At 43.3% G+C, this 20,694-nt stretch overlaps 1 protein-coding gene across 2 annotated transcripts in view; it reads left to right on the forward strand.

The window, feature by feature from the left end:
• Window positions 1–16,709, forward strand: part of PARN (poly(A)-specific ribonuclease) — a 189,496-nt gene extending 172,787 nt beyond the window's left edge. For both annotated transcript variants that reach the window (XM_050774092.1, XM_050774093.1), the window contains exons 23-24: window positions 5,123–5,316; window positions 15,673–16,709. In XM_050774092.1, the coding sequence (XP_050630049.1) occupies window positions 5,123–5,316; window positions 15,673–15,728 (250 nt within the window). In that variant the 3' untranslated portion in view covers window positions 15,729–16,709. The remainder of the gene's footprint in view (window positions 1–5,122; window positions 5,317–15,672) is intronic.
• The last annotated feature ends 3,985 nt before the right edge of the window (window positions 16,710–20,694 follow it).

Consider the following 20,694-nt stretch of genomic DNA (forward strand, 5'->3'; position numbering starts at 1 on the left):
GAGCATTACAGATGCATGGGTCTTGTTGGCCAAAAATACCATAATAACCTGTGGTTAGGACACAACCAGTGTATTCTAGTAAGTGCCTTCAAAATCATTGCTTGCAGTTAATGCTAAAATGAATCAATCTCTATGTCCATAGAATAGCCACATGATGTTGAGATATGAAGTGGTTGTTGTTGTTGTTGTTGTTTGAGACAAGGTCTCTGTCACCCAGGCTGGAGTGCAGTGGGATGGTCATGGCTCACTGAAACCTCAAACTCCCAGACTCAAGCAGTCCTCCTACCTCAGCCTCCCAAATAGGTGGGACTACAGGCATGCCACCACTGTACCTGGCTAATTTTTTGTATTTTTTTTTTCTTTGGAGACGGGGTTTTGCCACATTGCCCAGGCTAGTCTTGAACTCCTGGGCTCAAGCAATCCTCCTTCCTTGGCCTCCCTGACTGTTGGGATTACAAGTGTGAACCACCACACCTGGCCAAGATAGGAGTTTTGACCAAACCACACTCCTATAAAGACACAGAAAATTAACATCACCCCGGAAAGTTCCCTCATGTTCCACCAGTCAATCCCTGCCTACCGTCCCATATCCGTCATTTTTCTGAATTTTTTTCTCTGAAGATTAGTTTAGCCTTTTCTGGAATTTCATATAAATGGGTTTATAAAATACCCACCCTTTCCTGTGAAGGCTTTATTCACTTAGAATGTTTGAGATTCATCTGTGTTGTTGGAGTTAACAGTAATTCATTTTTTAATTGCTGAATTATATTTCATTGTATGAATATAGCCCAGTTTATCCATTCTCCTGTGGATGCACTGCTCCTAGTTTCGGTTTATTATAAAAAATAAGATGAACGAGTTAAAGTCCTCTTGAGACAGACAAGCAGAGTGTTATGGGAAGCATGGAAAGAACAGTAAACAGGGATTGGGAACATTCCTGGAGGAGAGTGATGTTGAGCAGGAGGAGATGGGCGGTAGGGTCTTAGCATGAACGGTAACATTGAAATGGGCAGTGTGGGATTTATTTGGGCTGATAAACTTCTGGTGGGATGATGGGCATGTGGGAGAGTACGGACGATGGACTTCGTTAGGTAAACCTATATAGTCTCTGCAGCTTGGCTGCCTAGTGAAAGATAGGCCAGGAAAGCAGATTGGGACCCAGATGATAGAGGATCCTGGATGATGTGCCAAGCAATTTAAATTTAGGTTTATAGTGGAGAGTTGGAGTTCTTCTTTCCCTTCCCTCTCCTTGTCTTACGTATTGATGTAGACTCATGGATTCCTTTTTTTTTTTTTCAATGATTCAGAATTTATTACTGCCCCCTAATAAATTAGAGGGCATACATTGTCTCAGATTTTCCCAGTGGGAGCCCTTTCCATTCAAGCTAGTTCCTATTTCCCTGTGACATGCCTAAAAGTTTTTTACTTTTTGGTATTGCAAAATATTTTAGACTCATTTTATAATTTATCTCCCTTGAGCCTGGAATCAGCCACTTATTTGAGGAGCCCTAGTTCCTTTTGGTAGGGTATTAGAAACTAAGATCTGGACAGTAGGTATGCCCATTGCTTCTGTGGTGTCTGTGTTTCTATGTCCTTTCTGTAGACAGAGCTGGGAATTTTGTGCCTGGATAGATACAATTATCTATCCCTGAATAAATATACGTGTATATATATGTGTATGTATACATAAATATGAACACATATATGCATACTTATTTTAGAAATCACAAGCCCAAACCCATATCTCCAATTTCAGTCTATCCTCAGAGGGTTCTTCCTTATCTTCCCTTATTCTAATATGTTTATGTCTGTCTTCCAGAAACATCAGCACATTTACTGATTTACCCAATGCTATCATGCAGCTAAGTGTTTTCAGAATTGCTTCACTCATTCTACTACAGAAGCAAACCTACTAAAGGGTTCAGGATTTGTTTGCAGTTCTCTCCCACACCCTATTTGAGATTGGGCATACCAGGTTCATAAGTTGTTCTTTTGCACTTGGCTTTTTGCACATATTTTACTGGAAATCATTCCATCATCATTTTCGGTTCTTTGAGATCTTTCTTTTTGGTAACTGCTTAGTAATTCATTGATTGTATGTGCTGTTTTGTATTCAACCAGTTTTTTATGCTTAAACATTTAGGTACTTTGCAGTATTTTGCAGTTCCAAATAATGCTGTAATGAATAACTTGTACATACATATTTTTGCATTGTAGGAGGTGTATCTTCTAAATTCCTGGAAGTGTATGCGGTTTTGTTAGATATTGCCACATTCCTTCCATAAGAATAAGTTGTGCTATTTTGCATTCGTACCAGTAATGTGAGAAAGGACCCATTTCCCCAGTTTACTAATGGAGTATATTATCAAGCTTTTGAAGATTTTTGCCAGTCTAAAAACCTAGTGGATGAGAAGTGATATTTCAGTGTTTTTATTTTGCATTATGAATGGAGTTGAACATCTTTTCATGTGTTTAAGGAGTGTGTGTAATGAGCTGTTTATTCATAGCTTTTTCAGTTTTCTATAGGACTTTTGGTCTTTCTTTTTCTCTGCAAGTTTGAGTTATAATTTGTTAGAGATATTAATCCTTTATCGGTGATACAGGTTGCAAATATTTCCTCCTGGTTTGTCATTTGTCTTTGCTTATGTTATTTATTGCCCTGCAAAAGATGTTTACATCTATGAGGTCACATTCATAAATCCTTTATTATGTCTGGATTGTGAGACATGACAAGAAAACCTTTTTCTACACCTAGATCTTGGAGGCATTCACCCACGTTTTCTTTTAGTACCTGTAAAGTTCCCGTTTTTGCATTTAGATATCTAATCCATTAGGCATTTATTCTTTCATATGGTGTGAGGAATGGTTCTAATGTTATCCTTTTCTGCTTGTCCCAACACCATTATTTTGAAGTCCATATATGCCCCAGTATTTAGAGATACCACTGTTATATAGTAGATTTCTATGTACAGTTGCAGCTATTTCTAGACTTTATATTTCACAGAGTATTTTTAATGCCCGTGGTTCTAGCTGAGTTTTCATTAAACATTTTTGTATGTCTCAGAGGCTACCAGGTTCCTGAATTTGCAATGCAAAGGAATTTTTAGGCCTCTTCCCCTTTCGTGATGGAAGAACCATTATTATCTTCTTATACTTTCTGAATTTTCTAAATTTTCTGAAATCAGCCAAACTTTTTCTAGTCTTTAAAAAATCTTCTTAAAGGTATCAGTTTTTAAACAGGAAACTTTAGCATACATTTTTAACAGCACCCCCCCAAAACATTACCATTAATACCCTCACTTTTTTCCATAGTCCCTCAATTAAAAGAGATGTTTCAGAAAGCTGTCTATAATAGACATGAAAAAGAGGACAAATGAAAGGCTGGCTAGCCAGCCAGTCATAGGAGGATGAGTGCTCCAGCCTCTTCTGCTTCCCATGCCTTAGAGAACCACCAGGAAGGCAATGTGTTCTCCTCCGTCCCCTGAGTGTACCGTCAAGTACGGTTGGCAGATTCAGGGAAGATGTTGAGTGCAGGAGTAATGTGGAGGAACTTGAATATTTAGGGAGCCAGAGTTTTTTATATAGAACATTTTAAACTATTCACCTCCTGGCTGGGCGTGGTGGCTCACACATGTAATCCCAGCACTTTGGGAGGCCGAGGCGGGCAGATCACTTGAGGTCCATCATTCAAGACCAGCTTGGCCAACATGGCAAAATCTCACCTCTACTAAAAATACAAAAATTAGCAGAGGCCAGGCGTGGTGACTCAAGCTTATAATCCCAGCACTTTGGGAGGCCGAAGCGGGCAGATCACGAGGTCGGGAGTTGGAGACCAGCCTGGCCAACGTGGTGAAACCCTGTCTCTACTAAAAAAACAAAAATTAGCTGGGCTTCGTGGCGCATGTCTGTAATCCTAGCTACTCAAGAGGCTGAGGCAGGAGAATCGCTTGAACTTGGGGGCCAGAGATTACAGTGAGCTGAGATTGTGTCACTGCACCCCAGCCTGGGGGACAGAGTGAGACTCTGTCTCAGGAAAAAAAAAAAAAATTAGCCGGGCATGGTGATGGGTGCCTGTAATCCCAGCTACTTGGGAGGGTGAGGCAGGAGAATCACTTGAACCCGGGAGACAGAGGCTACAGTGAGCCAAGATTGCACCACTGCACTCCAGTCTAGGTGACAGAGCAAGACCGTGTCTCAGAAATAATCAGATAGATAGATAGATAGATAGATAGATAGATAGATAGATAGATAGATAGAATTTAAAAGCACCCACCTCCTAGGAAAAGGTGATAGGATCATTTTATCTCTCTCAGTCCCCACCCTCCCTGTGTGCTTGAATGGCATCTCCTAAATAGAATGCTTTGAATTTATTTGAGGCTTTTCATAACTTGGGGGCTATAATAAAAAAATCTCTAAGACCCGTTTAGAGGAGAAAGGACTCACTGGCTATGTGGACACGGTTTTTATCTAGTTATATTTCAGGGAACATTTTCTTAAGGAAAAATCAGGACACATAATCTGATTTAATTCAATATGTCAAATCCTATAAAGCTTTCAAAATGAAACCAGATTTAATTACACATTTAACAAGTCATCTTTTTGGAAAGGAAGAGGATTACATGAAGGTAGGGTATGCTCTGTAACTATATCCAAATTTTAAGCAGTGGGATAGCAAACTGATTGAAGAATTCTGCAGTTATGCTGTTTATCCATTAGGCAGTCATGAAGGGAATAATCCTATCTTCTGATTTAATGTAATCAAAACTATTATTTAGTTATAGTGTCTCTACTATTCTATTCTACTATTCGGTTACAATAGTTTTATCAAAATAGAGACTAGGAACTTTACAAATTTGTTCTTGAGCACTCGGATCAGCTTAGATTTGTATATATCTATTTAGAAGCCTAATTTAGGACTTTTTTCTGAATAAGCTTGTTATAGGTAAACTTTCAGAGTTCAGTTCATAATAAGGTCTTTAATTTTTACACACAGGCAGCAGCTGCCCATGTTGTTGATGGCTGGCTGAGTGTTAATAGAATTAAGAGTATTAAAATATTTTTATAGACTAGTCTTCCTGTAACTCTCAGCACCTTTCATGTTGTTCCACTTTTTGCATTTCAGTTTTACAGCTCCCAGCACAGTAGGAAAGAGAAATTTGAGTCCTAGTCAAGAGGAAGCTGGCCTGGAGGACGGAGTGTCGGGGGAGATTTCCGACGCTGAGCTTGAGCAGACTGACTCCTGTGCAGAGCCCCTCTCAGAGGGAAGGAAAAAGGCCAAGAAATTAAAAAGAATGAAGAAGGAGCTTTCTCCAGCAGGTTTGTATTAGATCTTGCTGAAGGCTGTGGACTCTAAATGCTCTAGAAACTCCTATTTTGGGGGAGAAATTATAGCGAGGCTTCACTTGGTGGCAAAGCCCATGTAGTCTTCCACCAGAGCAGATATTTTTAGGATCAATTTAATTTGAGGAATCCTAAAAAGCTCTGGCTCGGGTAGCATAAGGCCTGGGGGGTCTCCTTGTTAAAGATGGCTAGTCTATTTTGGTAATCTCTCTCTCCTCCGTGGTGTAGAGGTTTTGCTGATGTGTTTAAAGCAGCCTCAATATTTAAAATGTGCATTTAAATGTGTGCTGAGGCCCCTCCTACATGTTATTTTCAGTAGCAGAGTTTTCACTGTTTCCAGCAAAACCCCCAGGCAACCTGGATTTCTCTCCTAAGCAGAATTACATAAGAAGCAAACGAAACAGGAAATTAGCACCTGTTGAGAGCCTACTACATGCTAGATGCTGTAGTAGGAGCCATTTCTCTCCTTATTTCATCATCCTTATTTGATGAAGCAGATGCCTGGGCTCAGAGAGGCTAAGTGTGCAGGGCCATGCTGCTCTTAAGAAGCACAGCCGAGGCTGGGCGCAGTGGCTCAAGCCTGTAATCCCAGCACTTTGGGAGGCCGAGACGGGCGGATCACGAGGTCAGGAGATCGAGACCATCCTGGCTAACACGGTGAAACCCCGTCTCTACTAAAAAATACAAAAAACTAGCCGGGCGAGGTGGCGGGCGCCTGTAGTCCCAGCTACTCGGGAGGCTGAGGCAGGAGAATGGCGTGAACCCGGGAGGCGGAGCTTGCAGTGAGCTGAGATCCGGCCACTGCCCTCCAGCCTGGGCAAGAAAGCGAGACTCCGCCTCAAAAAAAAAAAAAAAGAAGCACAGCCGAAAGGCAGACCCAGGCCCACCTGAGCTGAATCCCATGTCCTCTCCAACCCGCAGATATGCCTCACTCAGCCCTTCATGCACACACACCACGCAGGGCCAGAGCAAGAGGCCAGAAGGGCATCTTGTCAGTCAGCACATGGAAAAGGCCGTTCCCTGCTGCTGGGGGTGGTCCAGCAAGGCAGCAGTCACAGTGACAGTAATTATAGCCACTGCTTATTGAGTGCTTTCTACTGGGGCCAGGACAATGCTTAATGTGTAACAGAAATTATTTCATTTAAATCCTTGAGATAGTCATCATTATCCATTTTACGGTTAAGAAAACGGAGGCCCAAAGGGTTATGTGAGTTACCCAAAGTCCCAGAGCCATTAAGTCTGTCCTACAAGAAAGCCGGTGAGGCCAGGCTTGGTGGCTCACGCCTGTAATCCCAGCACTTTGGGAGGCCAAGATGGGTGGATCACTTGAGGTCAGGAGTTCAAGACCCGCATGGCCAACATGGCAAAACCACGTCTCTACTGAAAATACAAAAATTAGCCGGGTGTGGTGGTGCGTGCCTGTAGTCCCAGGTACTTAGGAGACTGAAGTAAGGGGACTCCCTAAGCCCGGGGAGGTCCAGGCTACAGTGAGCCAAGATTGCACCACTGCACTCCATCCTGAGCAACAGAGTGAGACCCTGTCTCACATACACACACACAAAAGAAAACCAGTGCTTTTAACCAAGGTTATGTGTTGAGAGACACTGACCCAGACACAATTATAATCATTCTCCTTTGTCTCACATTGTGACAGTTGTCACGGTTAGCAGAACTAACAATCAAATCAAAGGAACGTAGTAGTCAAGCAATGGAACTTGATTCATACCCAAGCTATGAAATCACTGTTTTAATTAATCCACTTTTGCATGTGGCCCGATCTGTGGGGAGTTTTCTGAATCTTATTGATATTAATGAAAACAGACAAGTAGTAAAAATGTCACATATGCTTTTTATACATTATGCTGAAACTGAATTTCAACAGAAAACTTAAACTCGTGTTTGAAGCCTGGATTGGATGTTTTAGCTGTCTCCTTGACTCTGGGTGTCTCTCTTTACTTACTTCCTCTCCTTTCCCTGAATTAACTATTGGAGGGGGCCAGGCATGGTAGCTTACAACGATAATCCTACCACTCTGGGAAGCTGAGGTGGGAGGATGGCTTGAGCCCAGAAGTTTTGACACCAGCCTGGGCAATATAGTGAGACCTTGTCTCTACAAAAAAAAAAAAAAAAATTAGCTGCATGGACCTGTAGTCCCAGCTACTCAGGAGGCTGAATCAGGAGGATCGCTTGAGCCCAGGAGTTTTGACTGCAATGAGCTATGATCACATCACTGCACTCCAACCTGGGGACACAGCGAGACCTTGTCTCAAGAAAAAAAAGAAAAAGTATTGGAGAAGTTTTTAATCTGTAGCATCCTTAGTCTTCATATTTGATACCTTTATTACCACTGTCATGTTTCATGTGCTCAACAAATGTTAAAATAATAAATGTTAGCATGATTTCTAGAGATCATACTGAGCAGGATTTAGAGGGGCAGGAGAGTTTCCCCTCTTGCATTCCTGTCCTTCATATCTTTCTCTTCTGGATTTTTTTAGTTTATTACTTCTCAGGGACAAGGTTTTCGTTTTTCCCCTCTATATCAGCATAATCTGAAAAATATTAAAATTAAAATAACTAATAATAGACTGCATTAATAGATTAGTTCCTTTTATAGCTTTCATCGTTTTAAGTGAAAACTTTCTATAAGTTATTTAGGGTTTTGAATTTATAATACTGTAATTAAAATAGGGGTTTTTTCCCTCCCATTGACAGTAAAGCTGTCACTGCCACAAGATTTGAGCTAAAAAAAAAAATTGTAGATTTTGTACTTCGTCAGCGCTACCAAAAAAAAAAAAAAAGAGAAAAAGAGACATCTTGACAACTTTTAACTGAATCAGAGAACTTGAGTGAATCGAGCTTTCTTCTGCAGCACCATTCATCGAGCAAGACCCCTGGCGGTGCCAGGTGGAGACTTAATGGATCCCTTCCACCTGGTTTGTTTTCAGTGTTTAATCCTATTAGTATCAGCAGGATGTAGGTCAGGATATCAGGTGCAGAACCTGTGGAATCAACCAATTTGACTTGCTCATTTACTTTAATAAGGTCCCATAATGAGTGCAAGTACAAAGTTCAAGCCCTGTTAAGGGTCTGCATTAAACTCTCAGAGGTATTTAGAATGTGCCAGGAGCCGTGCGGGTCTGGTTCGGGTGGTGGCAGGAACTGTATTAGAGTGCTAGGCACGGCGTGACAAAGTCTGTCCAACCCAAAACAGTGCTGAGGCTTTGGGTCTGAGCTCTGGTACTCAGAAAAGTGTCTCAGCAGGTACTCAACAGATCCTCGGGGGCTTGGGGGCCCAGCACTGGCAGTGAGGGCATGAAAGACATAAAAGGGCACTTCCTCCAAGGAGGAAGTAGCAAAAATTAGGACGCTGGAATATCCTATGTTGTAGCAATTCCAGAACAACTGGTGCTCAACAAATACCACACAAAACACATTTTTAAAAATTTAATCTCGCCAGGTGCAGTGGCTCACGCCTGTAATCCCAGTACTTTGGGAGGGCGAGGCGGGCAGATCACCTGAGGTCAAGAGTTCGAGACCAGTCTGGCCAACATGGCAAAACCCCGTCTCTACTAAAAATACAAAAATTAGCCTGGCATGGTGGTGCACACCTGTGCACTAGTCGGGAGGCTGAGGCAGGAGAATCGCTTGAACCGGGGAGGTGGAGGTTGCAGTGAGCTGAGATTGTGCCATTGCACTCCAGCCTGGGTGACAAGAGCAAAACTCTGTCTCAAAAAAAAAAAAAAATGTAATCTCTTTGTATCTGTTCTTTTTCTTTTGATTTTTTTCTTGACCCAAGCATATGAACTCATAGTATACATTTTGATATTGAAGATACACTAAGAATTAAGTGCTAGAGATCCAATCCCAAATAACAAAATGACATAAATAGCGGAAGAAAGGACTATTTATTGGGTTTATACTATTAGCGTGCTAGGAACATCCTTTATTGTCTTGTCTAGACCTTTTAAACATGCAGTAAGGCACAGATACTCTTTCCCAGTTGTACAGAGGAAACTGAGGCTTAGAGTGGCAGACTTAAAAGTATCTATATATGTGGGAGGCTGGGAAAACGTATCCAAACTTTAGAGGAAATGAAGGATTCTTTACAAAGGTGAGTGTTTCTTGCAGCTGTTCTAGATCAGAAACAATTACCAATCTAGACTTTCATGTGATAAAATCATTTGATAGAAATCCAAGCAGGCTGGGCATGGTGGCTCACGCCTGTTATTCCATCTCCTTGGGTCAGGAGTTTGAGACCAGCCTGGCCCACATGGCAAAACCTTGTCTCTACTAAAAATAGAAAAATTAGCTGTGAATGGTGGTCCTTCCAGCTACTTGGGAGGCTGAGGCGGGAGGCTGAGGCAGGAGACTCGCTTGAGCTCAGGAGGCTGAGGTTGCAGTGAGAACACATGGCGCCACTGCACTGCAGCCTGGGCGACAGAACAAGACTCCAAGACTCGGTCTCAAGAAAGAAAGAAAGGAGAGGAGAGGAGGGGAGAGGAAGGGAGGGGAGGGGAGGGAGAAAAAGAGAGAGAGAGAAAAAGAGAGAAAGAGGACGGAGGAAGGGAAGGAAAGCCAAGTGACCACTCTCCTTCAGGCCTTATAGTTTATGTATATACTATGTACCTAGCAAATATTTTTCTCTTAAGTGTGGTTGTTTCGATCCTATTTTCAGGAGGTGAACATACAGCGTAAGTTCCCTCCTTTTCTGTTGATATGACTGTGTTGATATGACTGTGCTCACTTTCCATCCGAGCAGTTCTAGGTACATACTCAATTGGTACGCAAAGGAAAACTTCTGCATGCCATTAATGCTGGAATAAAATGTCTTTAGGAAGTGTGACTGTTTTCCCAGGTCATGTTTAATTGACGATTTCTGTCACATACTTGTTCTTGTTGGTGTGTTCCTGGGGCCTGGAGAAACGTTGCCCACCCTCCCACTTCTCTGGAAAATCTCAGGGTCGCATGGATGGTCTGATGCTGCCTGGGCTGACCATTCTGAAAATACTGCTGGCTGGTCCCTAGGCGCAGGTTCCATCAGCACCTTAGTTAGACAGTGTTTACAGAGGCATGCCCAAAGGAGATACATTGACTATTCCTGGTTATTTTTTGTCCTGTAAATACAGACATTGTTCAAAGTCTTTTTTCCCCTAACATTTAAAACAACACGTTAGACCTTTTAAGTGTTTGCCAAAGAACCTGGAGTTTTATTGGAGTCTTCACTAACCTGCTGAACTTTCCAAGCTGAAACCCTGAGGGTTACAGTATAAAAATTTAGAAACCTACTTAGAGCAGCAGTCTCCTCATGCTGTTATAGGTCTCATTAAAGTCAGAAACAAGATCTACAGCTGCTGCTGTCGGTCACCTGAGAGACCAGGCTGAGGCAGCCGAGCAACCTCCCAAGGAGCCTTTTAATTACTATGTTCAAGTGTGGTTTGCAGTGAACGTGGTGAAGGAGGTGTGGGCTGCTGTGCAGTGAGGCAGAGGCAGGGCACTCAGTGTGCATTTGTGCCCTTCCTGTTCCTCCTGCCAACTCCAGGATGTCATCACCCTTGCAGGAAGGGGGCTCACCTTCTTAGTGTGGGAAATTGGCCCCAAGGCATACCCCCTTGAGCGTTTCCTAGTTAGAAATTTGTGTGCAGCTTCCCAAAGGACCTTCCTGTGTACAGATTCCACTCTGTGGAAAAGGATACAATGGGAAGCTTCTAGTGTCCTGTGCAGCTTCTTAGATTCCATTTGGGATTCACCTGGAAAAAGCAATGCTTATGCCTTCGAGTTTCTCCATTTCAACTCCAGTTAGGTAAAGGGGAGAAAAGTAGAAATATTCACCTTTTGTGTTCCCCATCTTTTAATTTTTTGTTGTTTTGGTTAATAAAAATAACGTACTCAGCATGAGAATTTGGAAAATGCAGAAAAATAGAAGACAGGCTCCCCCCCCCAGCCCCCTACTTGATGCTGTGGTAACAAGCATTCTTGCTCTGCGGCCGACCTCACACCCTGCATGCAACTTGTATCCTGCCTTTTCCCCCTTTAAATAATCTTAACTACAAGCATAGTATTTCATATTAACATTCTGTTGGTTTTCTTTTAAAACACTGTTCTTAATATCTTTTGCCAGGTCAGCTTCAGTAAGATATAATTGCACCCAGTGAAAGTCATCACTTTCAGGTATACAATTTGATGAGTTTTGACATCTGTGTACAGTCATACAACCACCACTACGATCAAGATATGGAACTCCATCACTCCAGAAATTTCCCTCATGCCCCTCTGGAGTTGATCCTTCCCCCAACCCCCACACAGATCCCAGCAGCCATTGGTCTTCTTTCTGTCCCTGCGATTTTACCTTTTCCAGAATGTCATATACCTGGAATCATGCAATAGTTAGCCTTTTGAGTCTTTCATTTAACTTCTTTCATTTAGCATGATGCGTTTGAGATTTGTGGTGTTGTGTGTATCCTCAGTTCACTCTGTTTTACTGCTAAGTAGTATTCCACTGTATGCAGGTATCACTGTTTATCCATCGCCCAGGAGAAGGACATTTAGGTTGTTGCCAGTTTTTGGCAACCAAGAATCAAGCTGCTATAAATATTTGTGTACAGGTTTTTGTATGAATTAAGTTTTCATTTTCTTTGGGTAAATATCTAGGAGTGGGATTGCTGGGTCATATGGTAACTATATATTTAATTTTATGAGAAATTGATACACTCTTTCCAAAGTGGCTTCACCATTTTGGATTTCCCCCAGCAGGATACAAGGCTTTGGCTCACTCTGTACCTTCACCAGTACTTGATATTGATACACACCCCTCTTGCTTGTTTGTTCAGCAGTTCTAATGGGTATGTAGTGGTATCTCATTGTGGCTTTGGTTTTTATTTCCCTAATGACTAATAAGCATCTTTTCCTGTGATTTTTTTGCCATCTGGATTTCTTATTTGGTGAAATATCTTTTCATTTTTTCCCTTTTTTCTGGAGTTGTTTGTTTTCTGACTGCATTTTGAGAGTTCTTTATAGATTCTGGATGCAAGTCCTTTTAAGTTTTTACAAATATATTCTAGATTGGCTTTTCTTTTCATTGTGTTGTTGTTGGTGGTGGTGGTGGTGGTTTGTTGTTGTTGTTGTTGTTGTTGTTGTTGAGACAGAGTCTTGCTTTGTCACCCAGGCTGGTGTGCAGTGGCACGATCTTGGTTCACTGCAACCTCCGCCTCCCGGGTTCAAGCGATTCTCCTGCCTCAGCCTTCTGAGTGGCTGGGATTACAGGTGCCTGCCACCATGCCCGGCTAATTTTTGTACTTTTTCAGTAGAGACAGGTTTCACCATATTGGCCAAGCTGGTCTCGAACACCTGACCTCGTGATCTGCTGGCCTCAGCCTCCCAAAGTGCTGGGATTATAGGCATGAGCCACTGCAGCCAGCCTCTTTTCATTATTTTAACAGTGTCTTTTGAAGAGTGGAAGTTTTAAATTTTGATAAAGTCCAGTGTATCAGATTTTTCCTCTTGGATTATGCCTTTGGTGTCGTATCTAAGAAATCTTTGCATAATTGTAAGTTGCAAATATTTTCTTCTATGTTTTCTTCCAGAAGTTTTACAGTTTTAGGTTTTACAATTAAAATGTACAATTCAAGTTAATCTTTGTGTATAATGCAAGCTATGGATTAAGGTCCACTGTAGCAGGAGACAGATGTTCTTAAATATCTGTTTGTTTCCTCCCTCCGTCCCTCTTTTTTTTTTTTTTTTTGAGACAGTTTCACTCTGTCACCCACCTGGGCTGGAATGCAGTAGCACTATCACAGCTCACCACAGCCTTGATATCCTGGCCTCAAGTGATCCTCCCACCTCAGCCTCCTAGGTAGCTGGGACCACAGGTGTGTGCCACCACACCTGGCAAATTTTTAAATTTTTTGTAGAGGTGGGGTCTCCCTGTGATGCCCAGGCTGGTCTCAAACTCCTAGGCTCCAGCCCTCCCTCATCAGCTTCCTGAAGTACTGGGATTACAGGCATGAGCCAACACACACAGCCAAGTATCTGTTTAAAAAGAAAAGTTGTTCCTAAATGATTCCTTACACTCCAATAAAACAGGGCTGTGAAAATGAGTTCTGTGGAAACCTGACCATAGCTGCTGCTTTTTAAAAACCATACCTTCTTATCTGCCAGTTTTGAGACTGGCCCTTTGTTGATCTACAGCTCTCCCTTTTTGGAAGGTGCTGGAAAGAACACTGTTAGTGGCCTTCATTTCCCCTCTGGTCCGGGTCTCCTGTAGATGGCTTCTACAGTTCTGGCCCCTCTGTACACATCATTCTTGCTCAGCAGCTGCACAGGTAGGCAGTGAAAACTAGCATCTTTTTGACTATAGACTGTTGGCTTCCTGGGGAACAGCCATGTTCCATGTTGGGTCAGCTTATTGATAAGGGGAAAAGACCTAGCGTTCATTAAAAACTTGCCCAGCAACTTTGCTGTATCACAGAAGTCCTATGCAACATAAAATAGTACTAGGTCCATCTTTTAGACGAAGCAGTGAGACCTGTTCAAGGTTATGCAGCTAGTAAAATGGTCCAACCTGACTTGCCTTACTCCAGAACTTTTTGCTTATTCCATTATTTCCTGTCAGCTCTTCATGGAACCACTTCCTGTGTGTCTGATGGCTCACTGTGTGCTCACACACACACCCCAACTAATGGCAGGTGCAGATGGGCGGGTGCAGATTACAAGTATTGCAGTACAGTTGCTTTTAGCAATTTATCTTCCTCTTTCCTCTGAGCTGGATTTAATTTACTTCAGTTCCCCACATTTGGCCTTGTAGCTCTTACCTTTAGAATGGCTAATTGGCTACTGCAATATTTATTTCATATGTGAATTATAAAAGTGCCCTTAGTGGATGTTTCTTTACATACAGTTAAGTGTTTGTTGTATCAGTGTGTGACTGGGAAGGCCAGGCTAGCTGCAGGTTATCACAGGCCCCTTGCCTGGACCCCGTGAGCCACTGGACCCCGTGAGTCCTTTTCAGTGGATCATCTCCTGCCCACCCTCACTTCTCAGGAGTGGTCTCGCCATCGTTACTGGGAGTCCCAGAATGTGCCTGTTCACAGCGATGAGACCCAGGGCAGAAAGATTCCGATTACCCTCTCCCGGTCTCTTCATCCTAACTCCCTGGATCTTATCACAGTAAATGATCAGAAGTGGGAATTCTCATGTTAGCTGAAATTCTCTTCATGTTTTTTCTTGTGTTTAGACTTCGTTATCTTTAGGCATCCCTGTTATTGATGATAACCACTCTGAACTCAGTGATATGATTCCCTAGTTTGTAAGACACTGCACCCCCTCCATATTTAAAAGTTATTTCCTATTGGAGGTATCATCAAAGACTTCTCTCCCTTTCTGAAATCTTGGCTAGAAGACAGACTGCCAGTTTTCCCTGCCAGCCCTACTTTATGACTTAATGCATGGCACCACTTGTGCAGCTGATGCCTGGTTGGGCCACACTTTCCATTATGAACATGTTCTTTCCTGACTTCCCTCGCATTCATTGAAGTCCAGATCCCAGCTCAGTTGCTGGCGGCAGCTGCTGCTATTGTACAAAGTGGCATGAATAAAAAAGAAAGACTTCTGACGTTGAGGTGAAACTTTGTCACTGAAGAGATCTTCTCAATCCAAGAAGAGGACCCCAGCCAGCTTCACCGAAGCTGGAAAAAGCTGCAACCTTCTTTTGCCCCTGTTGAGATTTGGAACCCCCAGTCGTTGGCTTCCCTCTGCCTTACAGCTGCCCACCTGAGATTTCTCACCTAGGCACAGCCACAGCACAGCACAGAGAAACTCAGTTTCCGGGGACTTTGGCAGGGATCTTGGTCCTGTGGGAGGATTCAAACCCCATCTCAGCCACTTACTAGCTCTGTACATCCGGTAATATTACCCCACTTCTCTCAATCTGTTCTTGCATCTGTAAAATGGGGATAGTGGTACCACCTTGTTGGCCTTTTAATGAAGATTGTATGAATTAAATGCCCACTGTAGTGCCAGCAAAGAATCCAGCGTGGTGCTCAGTGAGGAATACTGCGCATGGCTACGGTTTAACTCCTGTGAAATAGATAGATAGATGCTGGAGGCGGGGAGGTGCTTCCTCTGCCCCCCTGTGATGTTTCTGTGGTTTCACCTTCCCATGCTGGGCAGTGCCCTCCTTAGACAAGACCTGTCTGTGGACTCTTTCCAGCGCGACTGTGCCGCCAGACGCTGGCCCCGTCTGCAGCTGTCGCAGGCCCTCTGTCTCTCTGCTGGTCGTGTCGTGTTCTCCTCAAGGTGCCCTCCTGCTGTTCATATTGTTTCGTTCTTTCCCACCAGGAAGCATCTCGATGAACAGCCCTGCCACACTCTTTGAAGTTCCTGACACATGGTAACCAGGACCTGAGGGCAGCAAACCGCTGGTGCTGTTGCTGTGAGCAAGAGCCGGCTGGCACATTTGGAAGCCATACTGTATTTAACTTAATCAAATGTGGTATGGGAGGGGTTGGAAACCTAGTTGTCTCCTGGGGGTGGGGGGAACAGGTTTTATTTTTGTGGCTGTGATTTTTTTCCCTTTTTAATCTAACTGCCTGTTGACGTTGACACTCATCACGGTTGTAGGCTGTCATGAATGTGTACGTGCTTAACCAGTGAATTCCATGTTGCTTGTGTGAGGCCTTTCCTGTCATGACCCAGTGTGCTTAAGAACCCGCCTGATGGGGAGTGTTGGCTGTGAAATCTGCAGAAAGAGCTGACGTTCCAGCTGCCGTGATCATGAATTTGGGGGTGTACTCCCCTGCTTGTGCATCTTCTCGCGCTGAGATTTTGAGGCGGTTGCAGCCCCCAGTTGGTCTCCCAGTGGAGATATCAGTTGTGCCTCCCTGCTTCCCACCATAGCTGCCTGAAAACATGACGTTCTCACACTTGTCCTTCCATCAGGAAGATGTTCACTCACGTCCACCCATGAGGGGGCTTGCTGTATGCCCTGGCCGTTGGGCATATTTATGTAGAGTTCCTTTTTCCTAAGACGTGAGTTTCTCATGGGGGATGTACGAGTAAAAGGGTTAACTTCTGTTCTTATCGTGGCGCTGTGTTTACTTTCCAGAATCTCTGTTCGTTTGTTTGGATGGTGGTCTCGGGGTACGGCAGCGTGTGTGCATACGTGTGTGTGTGTGTGTGTGAGAAATCGTGCAAATCTACATGTCCCAGCCCATTCTCTGTTTGAACAGATCACAGCAATGACAAACGCTCATGGCGCTGCTTCGCTTCACCTGCTTCAGATAGATCATTGTTAGATATTTCACATTTTTGTATGGTGGAAATAAAAATGAAAAATGTATTTCCAAAAGATGAAAATTAAAGACATTTTCATAGGACTCTGGTTTTCTCTTCTCTCTTTTTTTAATAAATGAATGATGCTTTTGCTCTCTAGTAATACACAGATAAATTTCACACTTCTAAAAAATCTGCTAAGCCACCAAAGCTGATGTTCATGGATTTTTTTCTTTTTCTTTTTACCCCTAACTGCTGTACCTGCCGCAATGGGCCAGCTCCTCAGTTCCAAGCTGAGCCCTGGTGGTAAGTGGCCTTGTAGAAGGGTGGGAGGAATGAGGACCCTTACCACTCATGCTGGAATCCCAGGGCATCATACAGATTACGATTTGTGAGACAATTTCCCCAATCAAGAGCCTTTGTCACACCTGTAAGCTGAGATGGAAGGATCACTTGAGCCCAGGAGTTCAAGACCAGCATGGACAACACAGTGAGACCCTATCTCTTAAAAAAAAAAAAAAAAAAAAAACTTTTTTTTTTTTTTTTTTTTTTAAGGCATTTTAACTTCTCTTCCCCCTTCCAGCTCCTCTCCCTTCCCCAGGAGTTTTGTAGCCACAAAGTTAGAAACCCAGGCTTGGCAGGAAGGACTGCCCACCCCTCCTAGAGCAGTCAGCACCCACGGCTCAGTGGAAAGTGTGAAGGTGGGATGGAGACAGGCAGTAAAGAAAGGTGTATGCAGGAGTGTGTAGAGAGGGCTGCCGGATTGCCAAGTCAGCAGCACTCGCAGGGAGAAATGAGGAGAGTCTGACCCTTCTTTTTGAAAGAAAAAGAGGGGGCCCAGTGCAGTGTCTCACGTCTATAATCCCAACACATCGGGAGGCCAAGACAGGAGGATCATATGAACCCAGGAGTTCGAGACCAGCCTGGGCAACATAGGGAGACCCCATCTCTACAAAAAATACAAAAATTGGCCGGGCTTGGTGGTGCATGCCTGTGGTCCCAGCTACTTGGGACCACAGGAGAATTACTTGAACCTGGGAGGTGGAGGTTGCAGTGAGCTGAGATTGTGCTGCTGCACTTTAGTCTGGGCGACAGAGCAAGAATCTGTCTCAAAAATCAAAGGAAAGTAATTTCACAGGGTAGTTGTGAGGATTAAATGAAATTACATACGATGCCCAGCATGCGCAAGTACACAGTAAATTGTAGTTATATTTAAAGATTATGCTTTTGATCTGAAACCCTTACTGCATTTGCTTCTATCAATGGGAGCAGACATAGTCACTGGAATTTGACTTAGAATTAAACACCCAGAGGAGCTTTCATATGTGCCCAGACCTTTGTTTTCTCTGCTGCATCAAATAACTTAAAACAGGTGAGCTGTGGCTCATGCCTGCAATCTTGCCACTTTGGGAGGTGGAGGCAGGTGGATCGCTTGAGCCAGGAGTTCAAGACCAGCCTGGGCAACATGATGAAACCCTGTCTCTACAGAAAATTTAAAAATTGGCCGGGTGTGGTGGTGTTCGTCTGTTGTCCCAGCTACTCAGGAAGCTGAAGCAGGAGGATTGCTTGAGCCCAGGAAGTTGAAGCTGCAGTGAGCTGTGATTGCACCACTGTGCTTCCAGCCGGGGTATCAGAGCAAGACTCTGTCAAAAATCAGGTGAGATGGGCCAACCCACTTCCTCCTCCACACACACACACCAGGCTTTCCTGACATATCTTTTGGGCATAAAATCCTAGGATGGTACTTCTGGCCTTTTGATACCGAGGCTCAGGGGCATATTATGACAACAAGGCTATGGTCTGGGGTCTTCTTGAATATGGTAGCCAGATCTGGAGGCAGGCGTCAGAGTGGGAACTTCTGTGTTTCCCTGCAAATAGTTCTGTAGTCCTTTGATTTTGGAGCTGGGCTGGAGACCAAGCACTGTGGCTCTGTCCATTTTCATAACTTTGTATATGTCCAGTTTTCCCCGTGAGATTTTATCATGAAGATTTTCAAGCATACACCACCTAGGTCATCGTTACCATTTTGCTGTACAGTCATGCCTTGCCGTCAACCATGGAGGTCCCATTAGATGACCTTAGAGCTGGGAAATTCCCATCAACTCCAGTGTATCTGTGTTTTAAGCTAAGTGTTGTTACAAAGGGGTCAAATAGTTGAAAAAAATTTAGAAGTTTATTAGGTAAAAAAGTTAACAGTAAGCTAAGGTCTTTTTATTCTTGAAAGGAAAATTTTTTATAAATTCAGGGTAACCGTGAGTCCCAGGCCTTCACATTCACTCTCTACTCACTCACCTTTCCAGCCCTGCAAGCTCCATTCATGGTAAGTGCCCTACACAAGCGTACCATTTTTATTTTTTATACTATATTTTTACTATAGTTTTTATATGTTTAGATACACAAATACCATTGGGTTACAGTTGCCTACAGTATTCCGTACAGTAACATGTTGTAAAGGTTTGTAGCCCAGGAGCAATAGGCTATACTATCTAGGTTTGGGTAAGAATATGATGTTCATACAATGATAACATTGCAGGCTGGACATGGTGGCTAACACCTGTAATCCCAGTGTTTTGGGGGGTCAAGGCAGGAGGACTGAGTTCAAGTCTGCAGTGAGCTATGACCGTGCCACTGCACTCCAGCCTGGGAACAGAGCGAGATCCTGTCTCTAAAAACAAAAATAAAATAAAAAATCCTATCCATGTTTGGGAATATTAATTTTTTTTTAAATCACCTAATGACGCATTTCTCAGAATGTATCCCCATCAATGACATGTGACTGTATTCACTTTATTACATATCCTTCCATTCATCAATTTATCTTTTCTTTTTGTTGTTGTTGTTTTTGTTTTTGTTTTGTCTTAGAGACAGTCTCACTCTGTTGCCCAGGCTGGAGTGCAGGGGTGCCATCATAGCTCACTGCAACCTCGAACTCCTGGCCTTGAGCAATCCTCCCACCTCATCCTCCCAAAGTGCTGGGATGACAGGTGTGAGCTACGGAGCCCAGCCTACATAATGTTTTTGAGATTCATCCATGTTTTATAGGTATCAGTAGTTCCTCTCTATTTCTGAGTATGGCTCTACCACTGCTTATTTATTCAATTGATGAACACCTAGGCTGTTTACAGTTTGGAGCCATTATGAATAAAGCTGCTGTGAACAGTCTTGTACAAGTCTTTGAAAACACAATCTTCAGTTTGGGGGAGTAAATGCCAAGGAGTGGAACTCTTGGGTCATGGGATAGGTGGTCTATTTAGAAACGGCCAGATCTTTTCCCAAAGTGATCATAGAATTTATACTGTCACCAACAATGTATGAGAGTTCTAGTATCTTCTTTCCTTAGCAACATTTGGCGGTGTCAGACTTTAATTGAGCCGTTTTGATGGGCGTATAGTATATCTCGTTGCAGTTTTCATTGTCATTTATCTGATGACTCCTAATGATGTACTCATTGGCCACAGGTATATCTTCTTTTGTGAGTTAGCTGTTCAATTATCTTGCCCATATTTCATCAGATTGTTGGTCTCTTCATTAAGTTGTAGAAGTTGGCCAGGCATGGTGGGTCACGCCTGTAATCCCAGCACTTTGGGAGGCCGAGGTGGGAGGATCACTTGAGGTCAGGAGTTTGAGACCAACCTGGCCAACATGGTGAAACCCCGTCTCTACTAAAAATATAAAAAGTAGCTGGGCAGGGTGTCATGGCAGTCACCTGCGCCTGTAATCCCAGCTACTTGGGAGGCTGAGGCAGGAAAATCACTTGAACCTGGGAGGCAGAGGTTGCAGTGAGCTGAGATCACGCCACTGCACTCCAACCTAGGTGACAGAGCAAGACTGTCTCAAAAAAAGAAAAAAAAAATGTTGTAGGAGTTGATTACATATTCTGGACATCAGTCCTTTGTCAGATAGTTGTTTTGCAAATATTTAGTCCCAATGTAGGGCTTGCTTCTTTTTCTTTTTTTTTTTTTTTTTGGCACCCGGGTTCATGCCATTCTCCTGCCTCAGCCTCATGAGTAGCTGGGACTACAGGCACACACCATCATGTCCGGCTAATTTTTTGTATTTTTAGTAGAGTCAGTGTTTCACCGTGTTAGC

This window comes from Macaca thibetana, chromosome 20 (assembly GCF_024542745.1).
Source record: "Macaca thibetana thibetana isolate TM-01 chromosome 20, ASM2454274v1, whole genome shotgun sequence".
Taxonomy (NCBI): Eukaryota; Metazoa; Chordata; class Mammalia; order Primates; family Cercopithecidae; genus Macaca; species Macaca thibetana.